The following is a 22,329-nucleotide window of genomic DNA, read 5'->3' as shown; positions in this document are numbered from 1 at the left end:
GTAGAAAAATCCATGTCTGTATGTGGCCCTATTATGCAGATTTTTAAGATCTGCATTCTGGAGCCATGTTCAGAACTAGATAACACCACCACCAATAAAGAGTGATTAAAGTAAGGTCACCAAAGACTTCACAGCTCATCAGGACCAATTTCCTACTAACTTTGTCCCGGTCTCATGTTCCTCTTCTCTGTGGGGTTTCCATCCAATTTTACACAAGCTGCCCTGGGGCTGCAACTCGCTTCACCTCTTTCACACAGCAAGCAAGATCCTCTAAAAACCGGTTTCTGCTTGCCACATGAAAGAGGCAGAGTGAGTTGCAGCCCCGGGGTAGCTTGTGTGAAATCAGACCGAAGCTCCACAGAGAAGAGGAGCGTGAGACCGGGACAAGGCTAGTGAAGAATCGGTCCAGGGTTCAAGGCTGATGTGATTGTCCATTGCGGCACACTGAAATTTAATACCAAGGACCTTTAAAATAACTTGAGGAGGAATCTGTGGTGTGCAATTGGACTTTAATTATCAAACACCCAAGGGAAAACCATGTTCGTTAACATAACTATATCAAAAATTAAATTTAAATCAGTATTAAAAGTTAACAATATTGGTTAACATGTAAGAAATGGGAATTCATAAGGAATTTCCTCCTTATTCCCTTCCTGCTGCAGCCAATGCCATCAGTTGGTCTCCCCCGTTGCTGCTTCTATGTAGCTGTTCCTCAGTTGCCTACTTTCACTTCCCGCCTCCTGCCTACCTTCTTGCTTTGTTTTTTTTCGCCTGCCTGCATGTCATCTTCTCTCCCTTGCCCACTTTGGCTTCTATCTCCCACTCCGCTGAGCTCTCCATCTTGATGCTGCATTGAAAGGACAGAAAAGCAGGTGGCTGGGAGGAGGTAACCCAGACCCAGTGCAGTGAAGAAAGAGGGAAGCGATGGGTAGAAGAGGGATGCTAGCCAGAGCTGACTTCACCTTCCTTGACTATTCCAGGTGGCTGCCACTGCCATGTTTTCGAGCAATATTTTGCATTGCTATTGCAGCCCAAATGTCACCCAGAGTCTTTTTAAAAAACTTTGTGACATCTGCAGATATGCCATCATTGCTTCTAACTGAGGAAACATACCAGCAAATTAGGTTTCTTTTTAAGGACTTTGGGGGGGGGGTAAATTTGTGGTTTCCCCCATCTTTGCAGAGATCTGCATCTTAGCTGTGACTAACCCTGTTATATGGATTTGCCTATCTATATGAGGGCAACACTTCACTATTAGATAGAAGAATATTTGGATATCTATTATTCTCGTGACTTACTAGTGCTTTAGAGTGTATGGAGGCCAGAAGAAGAAGAAGACTGCAGATTTATACCCCGCGCTTCTCTCTGAATCAGGATCTCAGAGCGGCTTACAGTCTCCTTTATCTTCTTCCCCCACAACAGACACCCTGTGAGATGGGTGGGGCTGAATCAAACCCTGTTCTCCCAGATAAGAGTCCGCACACTTAACCACTACATCAAACTGGCTCTCCCAGAGGGACAAAAAGAGAAGACAATACAATTGGCATGGAAGCTTTTCCCCATTGCATCACTCTCTTGACTGCCAGTCAAGGTTGGGGTGATACTGGTGCTGCCAGCATGGCCTGGGATGAGGAGAAGACCAGCAGAACATCTTTCCCCTATTTCCCACTTTCTGCAGTTTCCTGGAGGCTTTTTCTGATATGGTCAGATGTAAAATTTCAATGTGCCCTTGAAAATGAGGTCCAAGAATTTGCCAAGGTATGGTATCTCAGGCAATGGAGAAGTTGGGGCATTATCTGCCTCCCAGCCCTGTTGCCTGCCTGCTTGACGTGGCCTGGCCCCTGCGCCAGTCCACACAGTAAACAGACAAGACAAGGGGTACAAGGAGTATAATCATGTAAGTGAATAAGAGAGAAACAAGAAAAGTGATCTATAAATGAAGTGAGTAAATAATAATGAATATGAAACTTTTTTTAAACAAAACAAAACAAACTGAAAATGAAAAAAAAAAAGAAAGTGTACGTTCCTAGCCAGAAATACTAGGAGAAGCACAAAGCTTGTGGTGGCAACTTATGGTGACTCTGTAGGGTTTTCAAGGCAAGAGACGCTTAGAGATGTCTTGCCATTGCCTGCCTCTGTGCAGCAACCCTGGACTTCCTTGGAGGTCTCCCATCCAAATACTAACCGGGGCAGACTCTGCTTAGTTTTGAGATGTGATGAGATCTGGGCCCTAAAGTTAGAGCAGGGGCAAATTTTAGTAGGGAATCAGGTCTGGAAAATCTGCAATGCTGTGATTTGGAATTGTGTTCCATTGGCAGAGCTGTGTGTGGGAAGCTAGCAAAGTGCTGTTCTATTTTGGGGGCCTGAAAGTAGCTCCTTTATTTTACTCTTCTTTACCTTTTGGAGAGATGAATAATGGTGTCATGAAGAAACAAAGGGAGAGCTTTGCCCATTTCCAGGCTTCTTATTCACACTAATTAAGTACTAGCAGCTTTGCTGAAGGTAACGCCCCCACTTTGAATTTTCAGAAAACACGTCAAGATGAACCCCCACAGCAACAGCATTGCCAGCAGCAGCCATTCCTTCCTTCCTAACTCTGCCTCTTTGTGTGCACAGTTCGGGATGCTTCTTTGGGTGCTTTTACATTCAGTTTGATCCAGAGTTTTGGAGTCTTGAAATCGCCTGCCACTGTTCCACTTTAATTATTTTCCTTTTACATTTAAGCATTTCAATTTTGGGTGGGGTGGGGGGTGTCTCTGATCAGAGGGCAGCCAGAATACCAGTGCTTAGTTAAATGTATATGATTGCTTGGAAATCATGTCAACACTGCAAAAACAATACAAATTTAAATTACTAGATGAGGCAAGCAGTGATATGTAAAAATTTCAAGTGTTGTCAGTTCTCATGGAAATTACTGCATGGCTTTTGGAGGAGTCTTTTAAAACGCATGAAAACTTCTACAATACAAGTTTGAAACACCTGTAGAGAAAAGACCAGATCAAAACTAGTGTGGAGAAAAACGTTGCAGCAGCAGCTCCGAAACTCATCTCACCGAAACAAATGTAGATGCTTTGGGCAGCAACGATGCAAAACAGTTGTGAGAACGTTAAGTAATGTAAAAGGTGACTTTCCAGTGCGGTGATAGAGAGCTGCAAACTGCCAGTGTAAAAACACCCTTTGAGTGAGAGCAGTCTGGTCACCCACACTAATCTTTTTGTCAATTCAGGACTGGTGTATATGGCTGTAATATGGAAGTATCTCTGCATTACCATAGCACAGTTTAGGCAGTTTTCTCCACGCCACCAGAGGATCTGAGAAGGTACAGAGAAAATCTGCTGATGTGCATGTATCTCAGTCCTATGCATAGCTGCCCAGAAGTGTCCCACTGTCTTCAATAGTCTTTGCTTCCAAGTAAGCATGCATAGGGTTGGACTCATGGTGAGGAGCTGCTCATGGATGATTCATCCCACAGTGACAGCCTCCTCATGCATTTAACATAGTCTCCATGAGACAGCTGTGAGATATAAACCATGATCTGGTAAAGTGATAGAAGCTACTTGGGACTGACTGTACAGAAGGGAGGGTGAAGTGACAGTACATAACAAAAGGATTATTTCAGTGATGATCTGTGTTTAGATACTATTTGTTGTTTGAAAATCATTCTGTGCTGTTTACCATATCATGCCTGATACTTACGTTCTGTTTCAGACTACTGTAATCCTGATCCTATTACTCTGCTTATTAGATGGCTCATCCTGTTGATTGTATCGATTTACACTGTGTAAACCACCTTCAATCCCAGTGAGAAAGGCGGATTTTAGATAAAGTAAAATGAATCCTTCCCATTACACTGTATTTCATGTTAATGGCCTTGAGTGCTAACTGTATTGTACTACATTTTTAAAAGAACTGCAAACAATAAAAATTGTATTGAGACACAAGAGAGAGAAATCATTTACATTTTTATTTAGAAAAAGTATCCCCAGACTAACTCTAATCTATTTGCTGAACTTTTTCAACTCTGTGGTAATGTGTCAGTGGAAACACTGAAAATGTATCACTGCCCACTGAAAATCACTGAGGATGTTTCCAGCCATACCAAATAATTGTGTTTAACCAGGAATGAAATAAGTAGATGCAGTAAGCTCTGTTGACAAATTACCTACCTCTCCAAGTCTTCATGGTTACTCAGAGAACCAGAAGTAAGAAATGTGTCAAAAGTCTATGTATAGGTAGACACCAAAGAGAGTCTGAAACATGAGTTCCACAGTCTAGAACTCAAGGGCTAGTGTGGGTATAGTGGTAATAGTACTGGACTACAATCTGGGAGACCCGGGTTTGAATTCCACTCTCCCATGGAAGCTTTCTGGGTGACCTTGGGCCAATCACACACATGCCTAGCCTACTCTCCCAGGGTTGTTGCAGGCAGGAGTAGAGGAGAACTTTGTGAGCTGCTTTGGGTCCTCACTGGGGAATAAGGCAGGTTATAAATGAAGTAGGTAAAGAAATAAAACGTACAGCTGTAATATATAGATTATAGCATGATACAAATTTGTAAGATTAGTTGACAACCTTATAAAGTGGAGATAACGGCAGAAAGCACCCCAGTACATCTCTCTGATTATTCAGGTGGGAGTTAAGGAACTTCTGAAAATTAACACGGGGAGGGGAGTAATTGAAGTCATTGAATTCCTCATCCAATTCTTCTTTTTTCCAATAAAGAAAGTTGCAAAGCTGCGTTTGAGTGACGGCTGCACACATACGGGCTGCTCTGTTTGCTTACACACTTACTGCTCCTACTCATTGCTTTATAAAGTGTTTTGGCACCTTGGGTACAAAATGTATTACATAAAGCTCAATTCAATTTCATATGCTCGACACTGAATGCCATCCAGTTATGAAACACAAATGCAGTTGTTCCCAGCATATAGCTCTGACCTATAAATCTTCCGCAGCCAGAAGGCTTTTGTAGTCAGCTTCCAAACTCCCCCAAAGTTGTGTTTAGAGACATTTCCTTAACTGACATGGAGTCTGCTTGATATTGACAAAAAAACATCAAACTAGCTGCCACAAGGAAATAGGTATTGATGGCATGCTACTGGAACAGCTCCCCAAAGGACAGCTGAGCAACTTAAGCCTACGGTGCTGGAGTATGCAGAGGTGGAAATCATGAATCCAGCCTCCTGCAAATGGCAATGAAAATAAAACCAGCTCTCAAACTGCTGTAGAGTAATATTGATATAGCTCTATAGAGACCTATGGAACCCTATGTATTAAAACCAGCCATTCTCTGCATGCTCTAGGCTATAATGTAGGCTCTGCATCTAATGTAAGTGGGTGACTGAAGGAGAATGAAGCACAAGCCTCAGAAAAGAAAAGGCTGAGGATAGCTGACTGAGTTTTCTTGCCAGGTGTGGAGTTAGGTTTGGTAGCACATGCTGGATATCACAGGCTGCTAAACACTTTGGAAGGGTGAACACTACTTAATTAACATTTTATACCCTACCCTTTCACAAATGTCAGGGAGGGCATCTTATAAAAAACCTTTATATGCTATATTGTCACCGATCTGGATAAATCAGAAATAAAGAGTTGCTGAAGACCGGCCTGGATTATTTGACTCGAGCAGTTTTCCATTTTTTTTTTTTAATGCCAAGGCACCAAATGAAATTCTAATGTAGAAATGTTCAACCCACCCTTCAAGCAATAAATAGGTGCACAGTCTGCCTGAATCATGGGAGGGAAGGAAAGGAAACCAAAATCAGCCACTGATTAGAGTCTGTGGTATGAAGGAGGGAGAAATCCAAGTTTAGCACTGTTTTAAAGTATATCTGCAAGTCAAATCAATACAGAGAGAATGGTCATTTGATAGTGGCCTTTTAACACAATGTTTTGTGTTTAGTAGCAGCAGCACATGAGTAGAAAACACAAATGCTATCTCAGTTATAGAGAGCACCCACATATATTATTCACATTTGGTGGCCTCATGGAGTGGACTGAACCAGAGCAGAGTTTTGGAGGGGACAAAATTATTTGTTACAGAAGAAAATGTTATTTGCAGGAAAGTAATTTTGTTCTGATTTCTTTGTCGTTAAGAAGGACAGTAATGAAGAATGAAAGCACAACTAAAAATGATGTATCAGAAGAAAGGCTTTTTAGAGTCTTATCTGAAACAGAGCCATTGATGGAAATCCTGAAAACAGGAGAGGAATCACTGCCAAAAGAGCTAGAAAGCTGAGATGAAGAACATTTGAAACTTAATACAAAGGAAAACAACATCAAATGAAAATTTGTCCAAATATTGTAATTATCTGTTGAATGTCCTGGATCAAAGAATATTACAGTTTACCAAGACCTAGCCTATAGCTCTGATGAAGGAATCAAGAAATCGACCTTGTGGTGAGAAAAAGATGTGGAGAAGGAGAGACACAATAAATGAGAATATGGATACAGCAGTTGAAGAGCTCACTGGAGGAAGACAGAGTGGTGTCCAGGACACTGCCACAGTGGTCCAGATTGTGCAGCTTCCAGTGATTTCTACTTTTCAGGTTGAAGCCAAAAGACTTTTTCATGGATCCCAAAGCCTAAAGTGGAAGGACTTTGAGAACTCTTAGTCACCGGAGCTGGCACATTGTCCCCAGACACTCAATATCCTCAAAGATGAAGAAATGTAATTAATGTAATTGGAAGACAAATGAAATATATTTCGGAGCCATTGTGCAGCCATGATCACCTACAACAGTAAAATATGAAAGACAAGCCTCTGACCCAGAGAGAACTTGACCTTACTCCTCTTAACTTTCATTACTCTCTTTATATCATTACCATTACTACCAGCCTCCATACCTCTCTGCCTTATTTGGATGAAATGTTTTTTCTTCATCATCCTGTCCTTCATCTGTAATACTTTACCATGAATATGAGGAGAACATGCTACAGACAATCCAGCATCAAGGGTAAATCTGCAAAGTCAATAGTGCCTCGGGGATTTATTATTACATCTCAAGCTCAGCTAAATATTCTCTTGCTAACTCTTCTGAAGTTTTTCTGTTATTCAAGTGAAATGATGAGGTGACAAAGACACAAGAATATACCTTCCATAATTGATTTTAAAGGCAAATAACGTCTGATTATCCTGTTTGGCTTGTTGCCTTATAACACAATCCTAGACGCTTCCATCCTAGACCCTTGCCAGTCCAGCTTTCGTCCAGGTCATGAGACGGAGACAGTGCTGGTCGCCTTGGTAGATGACCTCCAGCAGCATCTGGACCGAGGCGGCGTGGCGGTGCTGATGTTATTAGATCTGTCGGCTGCATTCGATACGGTCGAATATCAGCTACTGACCCGCCGCCTCGCCGGCATAGGGGTTGGGGGGCTAGCCCTACAATGGCTTTCCTCCTTCCTCAAAGGTCGGGAACAAAGGGTGGCAATCGGGGGTGAGCTGTCCCAGAGGCACACACTTGATTGTGGGGTGCCGCAAGGAGCAGTTCTCTCCCCGATGCTATTTAATATCTATATGCTCCCCCTTGCCCAGATTGCCTGGAGGTATGGGCTTGGGTGTCACCAATATGCAGATGACACCCAGCTCTATCTGCTAATGGATGGCCGGCCTGACTGCGTTCCAGGGAATTTGGACCTGGCATTGCAGGTTGTGGCAACTTGGCTTAGGCTGAGAAGGCTGAAGCTGAACCCGACGAAGCCAGAGGTCCTTTGCATGGGTTGCAGCGCCCTGGGGAGGGAAATACCTCTCCCAGTTTTTGACGGTGTGCCTCTGAAGGCGGCGCACCGGGTCAAGAGCTTGGGAGTCCTACTGGAGCCTTCATTATCAATGGAGGCCCAGATAGCAGCCACTGCCAAGTCGGCGTTTTTCCATCTGAAGCAGGCAAAGCAGTTGGCTCCCTTTCTGGAGCGCCGGGACCTAACAACAGTGATCCATGCAATGGTCACCTCAAGACTGGATTACTGTAATACCCTCTACATGGGGCTGCCTCTGTGCCGAACCCGGAGGTTGCAGCTGGTGCAGAACGCGGCAGCTAGGCTGATATTGGGGCTCCCGAAATGGGAGCACATACAGCCGGGGCTACGCAAACTGCACTGGTTGCCAGTTACTTACCGGGTTCGTTACAAAGTGCTGGTTATTACCTTTAAAGCCCTATATGGCCAAGGACCTGCCTACCTAAGGGACCGTCTCTCCCCATACGAACCCCAGAGGGCACTGAGGTCAGCAGGGAAGAACAAGCTGACTATCCCTGGACCAAAAGAGGCCAAACTTCAAAACACTCATACACGGGCCTTCTCCATCGCAGCTCCACACCTATGGAACCAGCTCCCGGAAGAAGTGCGAGCCCTGCGGTGCCTTGACCAGTTCCGCAGGGCCTGCAAGACCACCCTTTTCAGGATGGCCTTTGTTGACTGAGAGACTGCTGTTGGGTAACTTCTCTACCATCATTTATAAATGGAATTAGCACCTGGAAATTTGTATTGTATTGGTTAACTGGAGCGTTTTAAAGTTAATGTGTTTTTAAACTTTGTATAATTTTATGAAAATGTTGTTAGCCACCCTGAGCCCGCTTTGGCGGGGAGGGCGGGATATAAATAAAATTTTATTATTATTATTATTATTATTATTATTATTATTATTATTATTATTACAATCAGGAAAATATTTGTGTGCCTAAAATACATGGCCATTCAATCTTTCTATATTTCTTTATAACATTTATAGGTCACCTTTCCTCCAGAACAAGTCTCAAGGCAACATTTATGGAGGACATGGTCCAACAAGATAGACACCCGTTCAAGGGACAGGGCAATATTGTATTTGGTACCCAGCACAAATCCATTTACTCACTTTGAAGACAAAGTGTTGAGGAAACATGGGCACATATGAACCCACATGCAGCTGCCTTTTACTGAATCAGACTATTGGTTTATCAGAGTCAGTACTGTCAGTGGCTCTCCAGAATCTCAGGGTGAGCTCTCTCACATCTCCTCCTACCTGGTCCTTTTTATTAGAGATGGAGGGGATTGAACCTGGAACCTCCTGCATGAAAAGCAGAGGCTTTTACCTCAGCCTCAGCTCCACCCCCAAAGGGGACCTGCATCTAAGCCCAGAAAGGCCAGATCAGGGAGGAAGCTAATCTATCAGAGACAAGAGATAGTGTCCCAGATCACAAGGCAGGCATCTGGAATCCTCTGAGGAATGACCACAGCAACTTTTCATAATATGTTAGACCTCCTTGCCTCTGATGCCAGAAGGAATATGTTTCATGCCCTGAGTGAATGTTGTATCTGGTTACAACTTTTGTAAGTTTTAAACCAGGGGTAGCCAAACTTACTTAATGTAAGAGCCACATAGAATTAATGTCAGTTGTTTGAGAGCCACAAGACAAGGCAGGCAGGCAGGAAGGAAAATAGATTGGAAGAGGGAGGGAGAGGTAGAATGAAAGCAACTTTAATTTCAAATGCTAGCTTGAGAGAAATGTCTTTTCCAAGTCAGCCAACAGAGCAGTGGGAGCCTCAAGAGCTACACAATAGGTGTGAAAGACCCACATGTGGCTCCCAAGCCACAGTTTGACTACCCCTGTTTTAAACTTTCATTGGCCTCATATTGTCAGACGAATTCTGACCAACTCTTCAGGCTAAAACAAAAACAAAAGATGCACAGACTCCTCAACCTAGAATAATTGCCCCGGTTGATATTTCATATCGTGCCTCCTTTCCTAGCTGTTGTAAATTAGGAGGTATGCAATCACAAAAATATTCACCCACAGGGATCAGGATAATTATGATTTACCTATTTCCAATACTGGAGGTAAGTAAGCTTTAATCCCAGTATTTGAGAGCCATACTGGATGTAATGAAAGAGGTGACCATATGAACATGTGAAGCTAGCTGCCTTATACTGAATCAGATCCAAGGTCCATCAAAGTCAGTATTGCCTACTCAGACTGGCAGTGGCTCTCCAGGGTCTCAAGGTGAAGTTTTTCACACCTATTTGCCTGGACCCTTTCTAGTTGGAGATGCCAGGGATTGAACCAGGGACCTTCTGCTTACCAAGCAGATGCTCTACCACTGAGCCACCATCCTGCCACAACAGGTGCAACAGGATGCATGACTGACTTGTGGATCTGGTTCCCTGTGTCTCTCCAGTTTGAGAGCCAGTTTGGTGTAGTGGTTAAGTGTGCAGACTCTTATCTGGGAGAACCGAGTTTGATTCCCCACTCCTCCACTTGCACCTGCTAGAATGGCCTTGGGTCAGCCATAGCTCTGGCAGAGGTTGTCCTTGAAAGGGCAGCTGCTGTGAGAGCCCTCTCAGCCTTACCCACCTCACAGGGTGTCTGTTGTGGGGGAGGAAGGTAAAGAAGATTGTAAGCCGCTCTGAGACTTTTCGGAGTGGAGGGCGGGATATAAATCCAATATCATCATCATCTTCTTCTTCCAGTTCATCCAAAATCAGTCTTGTGCATCTGCCCCCACTGGGCAAGTTCTCATTCTGTCTCCACAGACAATTTGCACACTCTGTTATAAAAAGGTAAAGGTAGTTCCCTGTGCAAGCACCAGTCATTTCCAACTCTGGGCTGACGTCGCATCATGACGTTTTCACAGCAGACTTTTTATGGGGTGGTTTGCCATTGCCATTGTTAGGGGACAGTATCTAATGTAAATGAAATGGAGAAGTATGGTAGAACAGAAAACATAAACCAGTTAGCTAGATAAAAGGGGGCTTGTGTCAGTCAGCCACAAAAAGAAAAGGACTTCTTAGGTTTTCATATAAAGTATTTTATGCACTTTCTCTACCTTCCTGAAAGAAAATTGGTTTTACCTAAAAAAAAAAAAAAGGTTAAACCTGAATGTGTATGGGGAGAGAATATTTCATGCAGAACGTTCAAAAATGCAAAATGCAGGCCTCTTTCAGTCAGTTAAGTCAGAAAGGGTCTGAAGGTATTAACACACTCTTTAGACATTCAAGCAGTTGTGCTCCCCCAACACATACTCTTCTCCAGTATCTGTTTACCCAATGCTGTCTGTTATAGCAGCAATCCCATTCCTTCTGGCTGAAGAGTTTCTCCTGCACCCCACCATCTGCCTCATCATGGTGCCATTTCCCCCCCCAAATACATCTTAAGTGATGTTATAACCAGAGAATAGTTGGCCGTGAATGATGCCATGGAAAACAAATGAGCTAATGCAATACATTAGCTTTATCTGACCACAGTAATGTCATCAGGTAAGCAGATTTCACTGGTTACTTTAGGACATCACTCTTTTCATGAGGATAAGACTTTAAAAGGGAATGTTAACACCTGTGAACTGGCATAAAAGAAGTAGACATTATGAAAAGTTTCAGGGAACCTATCATCTCTTCCCTGTCATGCTGAAAAAGTTCATTATCACCTACTTAGCAACACTCTTAAGTTGAGTTTAGAACTATTTAAATCTCCTACAGCTGGGTTTTAAACTGTTGTTAGACTGAGACATAGGGGAATATGATAAATTGAAGGAATTATCCACTGTGCATAGCTGCTATCATGTGCCATCCATCCCATATTTCAATTCATACCTCAGAACAGGAGGAGGAGTATTGCCACTTTCTGGCTTCATGTAGTGAGAATACTGGAGAAGGTTTTCAGCTGGTCTTTATTTTTAATTTATTATTTAAAAAAAAATAATGCTCAAAAAGGAACAACTGGCAGGGGACAACTCTGTACATGTGCATGATTCCTGATTGAAAATGGCATACTTGGCTTATGTAAAAATTAACATAAATGATGTCACAAACTGCATTTAGAGGAAACTTTGTAACAAACTGTCATATCTTTGTTATTATAGGGTGATGAGATTTTAAGATCATGAGAGGCCACCATAAACTTGCTAATCTTACTGCATAACACAGACTGATCATGTTCCTTCAGTAATTATCGCTTTGTCAAACCATTTTTTTCCCCTGTAGGGAGCTGGAAAGAGTAGTAAATGCAAATTAAAAGGAAAGGCAGAACAAAGGGAGAAGATTATTAAGATTTACTCTTCCCTTTCTATCCATGTATACGAAATTTGTTTCGGCGGGGGGAGGAATTAATACTCCAGGTTCTTACCATTAAGCCAGCAAATAATAGCATTGTGAATGTACTAATATTTCTGTAGTTGCCCATTGTAATACTTTCTGATCCTGACTTGTTCTGGTATGAGGAGGAGTTCACACAATCAGCTTAAGTAGTAGCAAAGCTCTGTGATAGGCTCATTATCTCCCAGCTTGTCTCCCCTTGTTAAGTCATTCTTGACAAAGTAACAGAATGAGCCAGATCTTACAGCAGTTTCACAGGCAGACTAAGTGATAACTGCAGCTCTCAAGCTAAAATAATGGTAGTGGAATGAACTCATTGCAGCCTTAACTAACCAAGTGTGATAACAGCAGAGGTAGGCAGAACTGCAAAGCTTCAGAAAGTCTCAACGGAAGCTTCAAGAACTACCTAAGAAACAGGAACTGATTGGGAAAATATTGGAAGCAGCTGAGATGGACTACTTATCTTTATTGTTTGCTGGGAAATCCAAGGAAGAAGCAAGAAAATACTGGGAGAAGTTATATGTATGACTAGACACTTAAAATGTTCTGGTGTGAACTTTTGTTAATATTCTTCAATTTATATGGTTGAAATACAAGCTAAATTGATAACTTAAGTGGGGACTTACAATATAATTTCATACGATTTATTGTGACGAGAGGTTAAATGTGTAATAACATGATGAGATTTTCTTTTATTTGAAATAGCAACATGCAGAATGTATTCTATTTTTCTTGATAGATGTATTATTACTTTTCTATTTCCATTTTCCTTTTTACCTTTTCTTCTTGAAAATTAAAAAAAATCAAACTTACAAGTTTCAGAAAGTCTTGGCATATTTTGGAAAAATGTGATTTGATTTTGTCAGTCAGCATTCGGAGTCTACAATCAGCCTCTGTGAATGGGCAAAGAAGCTTAGCATGGCCGCCCAATAATATCCTTGGCAAGTTGACAACCACAGATCTTTAGTATACAAACAGAGGCCTTTTAGACTTGCCAACCTCCACATGGTGGCTGGAGATCTCCTGGGATTCCAACTGATCTCTGGCAGTAGAAATCAGTTAACCTGGAGAAAATGGCCATTTTGGAAGATGGACTCTATGGCATTCTACCCCACTCAAATCCCTCCTCTCCCCAAACTCCATTTTGCTTAGGCTCCACCCCCAAAATCTCCAGGTATTTCCCAACACAGAGCTGGGAACCCTGTGCATTATATCATATGTCTCCTTCCCAACATACTAGAAACTTCTTGTAAAGCTACTTTGTTTTCACAAATCTGAAATACATGCACAAGGGAATATATGCACACTGAAGCTACAACCTAGGGACAACAGTGATCAGCAAATTCTGCACTTGTTAACAAGTGCATCTAATACTTCTAGTAGCCGGTTGTCCTGTCCAGCTCTTACACTTTAAAACCAAAACTCAAGCACTATAATGTAGCATTATACTGCCATATAAACTCCCCCTCTAAAATGCTCTGTACTGTGACTGACCAGTTCTCTGGAGCTCAGGCAAGGTCAAACTAGGGATTTTGCAAATATCATGGCAACAGGGCCAGATCGGGGGGGGGGGGCAAGGGGGGTGCTTGCCCCAGGCGCCAATGGAGAGGGGGGGCATCAAATTGGGTATGGAGTCCATTGTATTCTATGGGACCATAAGATAAAATGGCCCATAAGGGGGTGTCATTTTTTAATTTTGCCCCCCCCCCTCAAAAAACATGTAGATCCGGTCCTGCATGGCAAACACGTTCAGAGGTCAAACTTACCATGTTCAAAAGTGGTGATCAGATGTGAGCTGATTGCTCTGTCTGTTCAGTTCATGTTGAGCACCTGTGAATGCCTGCCAAACTGGTCTGCATTGGGTTTTTCACAAAACTGTACATGCACAAAGATGCTTCTGATTCAAACTGATCAGCAGCCATTAGCATCACTAAGGACTACTTAGACCAACACAGAAGAGAAGGATTTTATGGGAATGAAGCATTTATTGATGACGGATTTGTAGGATTGCTGAGTATTTTAATTGTCTGTTTAAACAATTGCCTGCTGAGCAGAACAGTTATTGGGGGGGGGGGGGTAATAGAACTCAATCTAGCTGCATGAGAACACATGTGCATGAAAAGTTTCTTATGCTGTACTGCATAGTTTGCAGGGAATGCAGTGAAACAACTTGTTGAACAACCATGAACAAATCAATGATCTTTTGATCATCAAAAAACCAGGTCTGTTCAGAACCAGCAAACGGTGTAAACCAAACCAGTGGTTTTTCGTGCTCCCCTGGTCTTAATACCCAGCAATTTTTACACTGATTTTCCAGTCATTCTTAAACAACATTTGTTGTCCCCCATCTAGGTGACTAGTTACTCTTTCTTTTATGTGAATCACACAAGATATTTTTGCACCATTATCAATTTACAGTCTCTGATTTTGAGCCATTCCCAGTTTCTACCTTCTCTCTGCAGCCAGTCTCATGCAGCTGTTTTAGTTGTAGGTGATGCAGCTGATTTAGTTGTAGGTGATTTCTCTGTCTTTCTTGTGTTGTGATTATCTTTGTCACACACATACCCCAGAGATCTGGTCTCAGACTGCTTTCCACCTTGCTTCTTCTGATTACCTCAGCAGCCTTCTTGGTTTATTACACACAATCTGGTTCTCTCTCTTTGGCTTCACTACCACCTGATTGGTTTTCTGCTGCCCCTGGACAGCTCACTGTGACTTGAGCCCTGGCCATTGCATTGTTGGCTGAAGCATATATTATAGAAGGACATTTTGTTCTGTATCTCTGTGGAAGTCCCGGCTCTGTTTTGCTATATGGTACAGAATGCCTGTCTATACAAAGTCTATGACCACATTAATGAATTTATGTTATGGTCTTTTTAAACATGATGTTAATAAAGACTGACAGTATCTGAAGCCCATTCTAAACCAGTTTCGACAAAGACATTTAAATGGGAAAAGTTAATTGAAATTATTCCAAGAGTGGTCATACTGTGGGGGAATACATATTCATAGGATTATTATTATTATTAATCTACATCCTCCTTTTCTCTGTCCTGTGAGGTATACACACACATACATACCACACATACCTTCATCTATTTCTCTAGTATCCTGAATTTCCTCAGGGCAGCAGAAGAGACGAAAGTGAGAGTCTCAGGGCCCCCAACCTGTGGCCTACCCTCCCCACGGCAGCTGTCAAATTTTTTAAGGCTTCTTGGGTCAAAGAAGTTGATTTGAAGCCAGGAACTCTGGTGCTTAAAAATAAATTTTCTAATACAACCAGGTTGGAAGGCTGCTCAGTTTTTGAACTGTTACTAAAACTATAGCAGGTGCTTTATATTCTGCAACACTCCCCACCCCCCACCCCCACCCCGCCCTAGACTAGCCCAAGAAATCTCACCATTTAATTGTACTCTTTTGAGCTTTGTTTTGTGGATGGGGTTGAGGGTTTCACAACTTAGTGTATTTTTCTAAAATGGCCTGATCCTGGGGAAAAGATGTATAGTTTTTGTTAAACTCACAATGTCCAGAATGTAGGGTTGCCAAGTCCAATTCAAGAAATATGTGGGGACTTTGGGGGTGGAGCCATAAGCAAAGTTGTGACAAGCACAACTGAACTCCAAAGGGAGTTCTGGCCATCACATTTAAAGGGACAGCACACCTTTTAAATGCCTTCCCTACAGTAGAAATAATGAAGGATAGGGGCACCTTCTTTCAGGGCTCATAGAATTGGACCCTGTGGGCCAATCTCTTTGAAATTTGGAGAGCATTTTGAGGAGAGTCATCAGGTGCTATGCTGAAAATTTGGTGCCTCTATCTCAAAAACCAGCCCCTCCAGAGCCCCAAATACCCCCAGATCAATTCTCCATTATACCCTATGAGAATCGATCCCCATAGGGAATAATGAAGCACCCAGCAGACATTTCCCTCTTCCCCCACCCCATTTCTGACCACTCTGAAGCGGGGGATTGACATCTCTGCTCACGAGTTGCTGAACTTCCAACTTCTTCAAAGTAACACAGAACAACCAAAGGTTCAAGTTTACCTTTCCTATGCTAAGGACCTTTGAAAAGATTGTGTAACCAACAGAGGGTCTGGGCTGCTTTCACAGCCACTGGGAGCCTTCCCTCCCCCCGCCCCCATTCAGCCTTAAAGACACAAGACACACCATCCCAAGAGGAAGCCTTTCCAAGCAGAGTCTGAAGCCTCTGGAGGTGGAAAGTCACATGGCGGCTGTAGGGGCGGGGCTTTCCCTCGCCGGCCAGCTGACTGGGTGCGGGAAGGAACCTGGGAAAGAGGGAGAACCTCTGCTGGGACCTGGGGATTGGCAAGCCTACCAGAATGCTTATTTGCAAATACTTCTCCTTTGCTTTCTTTGGTAAAAATAGCATTGGGGTCACATATCCCCTTTGATGTGAAAACATTTTTAATTTGCTTGCTTTATAAACCCCTAGAGAAATAAGTGGATTTTGTGCTACAGGAAGCAAGGGACAGTGATACTTGAAACCCAACAACTGCTTCATCAATATAGCGATATCTGTTCCCACTATGAATTGAAAAGTTGCTCTGATTTAGAAAACCAAAGCCATTCAGGATCATAACTAAGCGGGCAGAACCACAGATATGCCTGTTGAAGAACTGGATAGTGGCTTCTGTCTCTTATATGCAGGGCTGCTGCCGCCTGTGTTTATCATACACAAGCTTGATGCTTTCTCCCGTTTATCTAGGAGCCAAAGGGCTGATAGTGGCAGTGTGACTGACTGACTGACTGATATTTTGTGCATGGACCAGGAAGACAAATATTCACATCTTGACTCCACTATGGGCCCAAGTGAAAACCTTTGTCAAGCTACTATCTCAGCCATGATTCTCCATTTTGTACAAAGAGGATACCAATCATTGAAGTGTGGGAGAGAGAAGAAAAAGAAGTATAATACACATTCTATCATGAGCAATCAGTTTGTGGCTTGGTAATGAACTCTCAAGTAGATCGGTAAGAAGAGGAGGAAGAATTACAGATTTATACCCCACCCTTCTCTCTGAATCAGAGACTCAGAGCGGCTTACAATCTCTTACATTTTCTCCCCCCACAACAGACACCCTGTGAGGTGGGTGGGGCTGAGAGGGCTCTCACAGCAGCTGCCCTTTCAAGGACAACCTCTGCCAGAGCTATGCTAACCCGAGGCCATTCCAGCAGGTGCAAGTGGAGGAGTGGGGAATCAAACCCGGTTCTCCCAGATAAGAATCCATGCACTTAACCACTACACCAAACTAGCTCTCTAAGTAGAATGTTCAATATGGAAACTTGCCATTGTCTCCTCCCCGCTCCCGGCTTGTTTTCTTCAACTTCACTGAAGCATTCAAAGAACCATATAATCATCATTTCTGTTTACCCAGGCTTTTGATTAAGGCATTGATTTTTTTTATAAATGTTCTTTCTTTCTTTTGAACCTGGGAAATGTTTAAGACATTACATTGTTTTGGGGTATACTTCCCAATCCCCAGGTCCTAGTGGGAGATCCCCCGGTTTTACAGGCTTCTCCCCACCCCCAGCCAGCTGGCCGGTGGGGGGAAGCCCCACCCCCACAGCCACCACTTACCTCTAGATCTTGGGTAGGTTTAGAAACCTGTAAACAGGTCCCCTTTCAAAATGCCTGTGTGTGTGTGTGCCTTTAAAGTTGAACAGGAAGAAGGAAGCAGGAAGTACCGTACTTCATGGGGAAGGGTCAGTAGCAGAAGCTCTTCAAAGCACAGCCCCTTCGTTCATTTTGCTTTCATTTTAGAGCAAGTAAGTGGGTGGGTATGTGTGTGTGTGTGTGTGTGTGTGTGTGTGTGTGTGAGAGAGAGAGAGAGAGAGAGAGAGAGAGAGAGAGCAGCATAGCTAGGGCTGCCAATCCCCAGGTGGGGGCAGGGGATCCCCCGGTTTGGAGGCCCTTCCCCTCTTCAGGGTCATCAGAAAGCAGGGGGAGGGAAATGTCTGCTGGGAACTCCATTATTCTGTATGGAGTATTATTCCCATAGGAAATAATGGAGAATTGATCCGCTGATATCTGGGGCTCTGGGGAGGCTGTGTTTTGAGGTAGAGGCACCAAATTTTCAGTATAGCATCCAGTGCCTCTCCCCAAAATACCCCCCCCCCAAGTTTCAAAATGATGGGACTAGGGGGTCCAATTCTATGAGCCCCAAATGAAGGTTCCCCTATCCTTCATTATTTCCTATGGAGGGCATTTTAAAAGGTGTGCTGTCCCTTTAAATGTGATGGCCAGAACTCCCTTGGAGTTCAATGATGCTTGTCACACCCTTGCTCCTGGCTCCACCCCCAAAGTCCCCAGATATTTCTTGAATTTGACTTGGCAACCCTACTCGGGAGGGGGGGGGGCGTGTTTTTAATGCCTACTATTAATTAATGTTTTCGTGATTTTTATGTTTTTGTTGTTTTATTTTGTAGGCTGCTTCAGGCAGATTCTCTGGAGAGGTGGCATAGAAACAGATAAATGACTATCCATGGCTGCATTCTGACAGGCATTTTAGCTCCCCACCCCAAGACTAAACAGGTGCATTTACACACAATTGCACCTTCCTTGTCTTCTGATGCCTCAACTCTGCTTTTAAAAGCCGATCACTGAAGTACTTCCATGGTGTCTTTCTGGACCATCTGAATGGCTGGGGCAGGCCATGGATGCACCTTGCACAAGCATGAATGGTGTGACCACTCATCTGGCATGTGAACAGCCCAGGCCCAGGCCTATAACTACAGTGGGGCCACTGGGGTCTTGGCCCCACTGATTTTACTTCAAATCAACATTCCTGACCCCACCAGACACAGTCCCCTTCCACCTCCAAGTCCCCCAGACAGTCTCCACCAGGCAGGGTGGTCTCCAAAGTGGGTCTTGTCTGAAGCCAAGAAGCTGCATCTCCAATGTTGGGAGTGAGGGGAAAATGGGTGGTGGTGCCAAGGGTGCTCCACCAGGTGAGGATGACAAGGGAAGGAGGGAGTGCGGCCAGCTTCCTCACTCATCCTCCTGTGGGCTGCTGTGCAGCTCCTAGTCCTCCCTGGCTGGCAGCTCTCACAGCTCATTCTGGCTGCTTGGGGCATTATGGCATGCTTCTGCCCCAGCAGCGGTGCACATGTTTCCAGCCAGCCTCTGACACATAAGGTAGCCTCTGTGCGCACTGCCCCTGCTCCAGGAAGGGCTCGCCTTGGCATTCAGCTGAAGGAGGATGCACCATGGGATTGCCAGCTGCGACCAACCCCCTCACCATTGACCTGACCCAGGCCTCCTTAGGGGCATGCTCAATGCCTTGGCCCCTGTTATGCATGTCTGTGCCAGCCACTGTGATCATGGCTGCTCATTCCTCTTCCCCTTGTTGAGGGAAGTGGAACCTGGGAAGGTGGGGAGGCAAGACAAGGTCTTGGGCTTCCAAGAAGGGGGTTTCTTGGCAGCCATCCTTGGCTCACTGCATGGGGGAAGGAGGGACTGCAAGCCTTATAGCCTCATCTTGCAACTGTGCTCACCTCAGGTGCCCCCCCCAAGCAAATTTGCTCTAGAAGGAACTTGGTTTGTATAATGAAGGAGAAATACTCCTCACTTAGCATACAGTGTGATGTAATGATTCTTATATGCAAAAACATATCTCAACTTTTACCTCTATACACAACCATGTACTGTATTAATTATCACAACAGCAACACCAAAGGAAATAAGACAGTAGGATTTATATTAAGGGCTAGTCAGGGTAGCAAAGAAGTCTAGGCCCAAGGATTCCTTCCCATTATTGTGTAGCACTGTAAACCCAAGAGCACCTACCTCGAGCTGAGAGTTTCTTGGTGTTTATTATCTTGGCAGCATACTCTTGTCCTGATAACACCTTCACACACCTCCTGACAATTGAGAAAGCTCCTCTGGAGGAGAGAAATAAAAATGCAAATTTTAAGCTGAAGAAAGCCACATAGCACTTTCTAATTTGTTAGAGTTCAGAAGGGTACTCCTTTGAATAAGAACATAAGAACAGCCATGTTAGATCAGGCCAATGGCCCATCCAGTCCAACATTCTGTGTCACACAGCGGCCAAATATATATATATATATATATATACACACACACACACACACACACACTGTGGCTAATAGCCACTGATGGACCTCTGCTCCATATTTTTATCTAACCCCCTCTTGAAGGTGGCCATGCTTGTGGCCGCCACCACCTCCTGTGGCAGTGAATTCCACATGTTAATCACCCTTTGGGTGAAGAAGTACTTCCTTTTATCCGTTTTAACCTGTCTGCTCAGCAATTTCATCGAATGCCCACGAGTTCTCGTATTGTGAGAAAGGGAGAAAAGTACTTCTTTCTCTACTTTCTCCATCCCATGCATTATCTTGTAAACCTCTATCATGTCACCCCTCAATCGACGTTTCTCCAAGCTAAAGAGCCCTAAGCGTTTCAACCTTTCTTCATAGGGAAGGTGTTCCAGCCCTTTAATCATTCTAGTTGCCCTTTTCTGAACTTTCTCCAATGCTATAATATCCTTTTTGAGGTGCGGCGACCAGAACTGCACACAGTACTCCAAATGAGATCGCACCATCGATTTATACAGGGGCATTATGATACTGGCTGATTTGTTTTCAATTCCCTTCCTAATAATTCCCAGCATGGCGTTGGCCTTTTTTATTGCAAACGCACACTGCCTTGACATTTTCAGTGAATTATCTACCACGACCCCAAGATCTCTCTCTTGGTCAGTCTCTGCCAGTTCACACCCCATCAACTTGTATTTGTAGCTGGGATTCTTGGCCCCAATGTGCATTACTTTGCACTTGGCCACATTGAACCGCATCTGCCACGTTGACGCCCACTCACCCAGCCTCAACAGATCCCTTTGGAGTTCCTCACAATCCTCTCTGGTTCTCACCACCCTGAACAATTTAGTGTCATCCGCAAATTTGGCCACTTCACTGCTCACTCCCAACTCTAAATCATTTATGAACAAGTTAAAGAGCATGGAACCCAGTACCGAGCCCTGCGGCACCCCACTGCTTACCGTCCTCCACTGTGAAGACTGCCCATTTATATTCACTCTCTGCTTCCTATTACTCAGCCAGTTTTTGATCCACAAGAGGACCTGTCCTTTTACTCCATGACTCTCAAGCTTTCTAAGGAGCCTTTGATGAGGAACTTTATCAAAAGCTTTCTGGAAGTCAAGGTAAACAACATCTATCGGGTCTCCTTTGTCCACAAGTTTGTTTACCCCCTCAAAGAAATGTAACAGGTTAGTGAGGCAAGATCTTCCCTTACAGAACCCATGCTGAGTCTTCCTCAATAACCTGTGTTCATCAATGTGCCTCCTGGAATGTGTTTAGTGTAACTGTATGGCCTCAAAATTCCACATGAAGGACTGAGGTGAGATGAACAGGGGAAGAGGGGTTGCAGCTCATTCCCATCTCACTACTCTTATATTCTTATATGCATTCTTATATCCCCCCTGTCTCCCTTGCTGCACCATCTCTTCCCTATGTCCACCCCTTTCCATAGCCAACACTCCACTTCAACTTTATCTTCAGCACAATGCCTGCCACAAACTGGAGTCAAGTTTTTAAGAATCACTTTGGCTGAGATCACATGAGAGATTTGGCCCAACCTAGCCACACCTCCCCTCCAGATTTAACGTGTGCCATCTGCCAGCAGCAAATCTCTAAAGTGCATGCAGGGTGTGTTTCCTGGCTGTCTGGACAGCTGGGGCACATGATGCACCCACCCCATGTGTGTACAAGCAGTCTGAATGCTCCTCTTGCACAAGTGCAACCCATGCCTCTCCTGGAAGCTGGGCGGGGGTTATGTGATTGCCTCAGCATGCATCAAAGAGCACCAACTTTTTCAAAGCTGGGATACTGCCATGCCAAATTCCCAGTGTGATCCCACCTTTTGATTTATATTAAGTATAACAAAGAGATGAAGCCATCAGAAGAACTGGTTACTACAGAGATAAGATGCACTCCCACCCATCCAAAAAGAAGCTCAGAGCAGCATATTGTGAAATCTGCCCATTTTACCCACATAGCAACCCCTATAGCTCCTTACGGAGTTGTCATGTGAACCCAATCTGCTTCCTATCTAAGTGGGAATTTGAATCTGAATTTCCTACATTCTCTAGCCCAATGTTTTGAGGATTAAGTGTGAAATAATTACTGTTTTGAGTGGAAACATAAGGTGTATCTCTCTAAACAGAAATGGTCATGATTAGATACAGCCAGAGTCATATTCCCACTT

General features: G+C 43.8%; 1 protein-coding gene across 2 annotated transcripts in view; it reads right to left on the bottom strand.

Moving 5' to 3' along the window:
• The window catches only part of CAMK2A (calcium/calmodulin dependent protein kinase II alpha), a 206,655-nt gene that overhangs the window by 150,708 nt on the left and 33,618 nt on the right, over positions 1-22,329 (bottom strand). For both annotated transcript variants that reach the window (XM_060240317.1, XM_060240318.1), the window contains exon 2: positions 19,873-19,967. In XM_060240317.1, coding sequence (XP_060096300.1) covers positions 19,873-19,967 — 95 coding nt within the window. The remainder of the gene's footprint in view (positions 1-19,872; positions 19,968-22,329) is intronic.

The sequence above is a fragment of the Heteronotia binoei genome, chromosome 5 (assembly GCF_032191835.1).
Source record: "Heteronotia binoei isolate CCM8104 ecotype False Entrance Well chromosome 5, APGP_CSIRO_Hbin_v1, whole genome shotgun sequence".
NCBI classification, from domain to species: Eukaryota; Metazoa; Chordata; class Lepidosauria; order Squamata; family Gekkonidae; genus Heteronotia; species Heteronotia binoei.
Note: the sequence above shows the minus strand (reverse complement) of the source record. Positions and strands in the feature narration are given on the sequence as shown.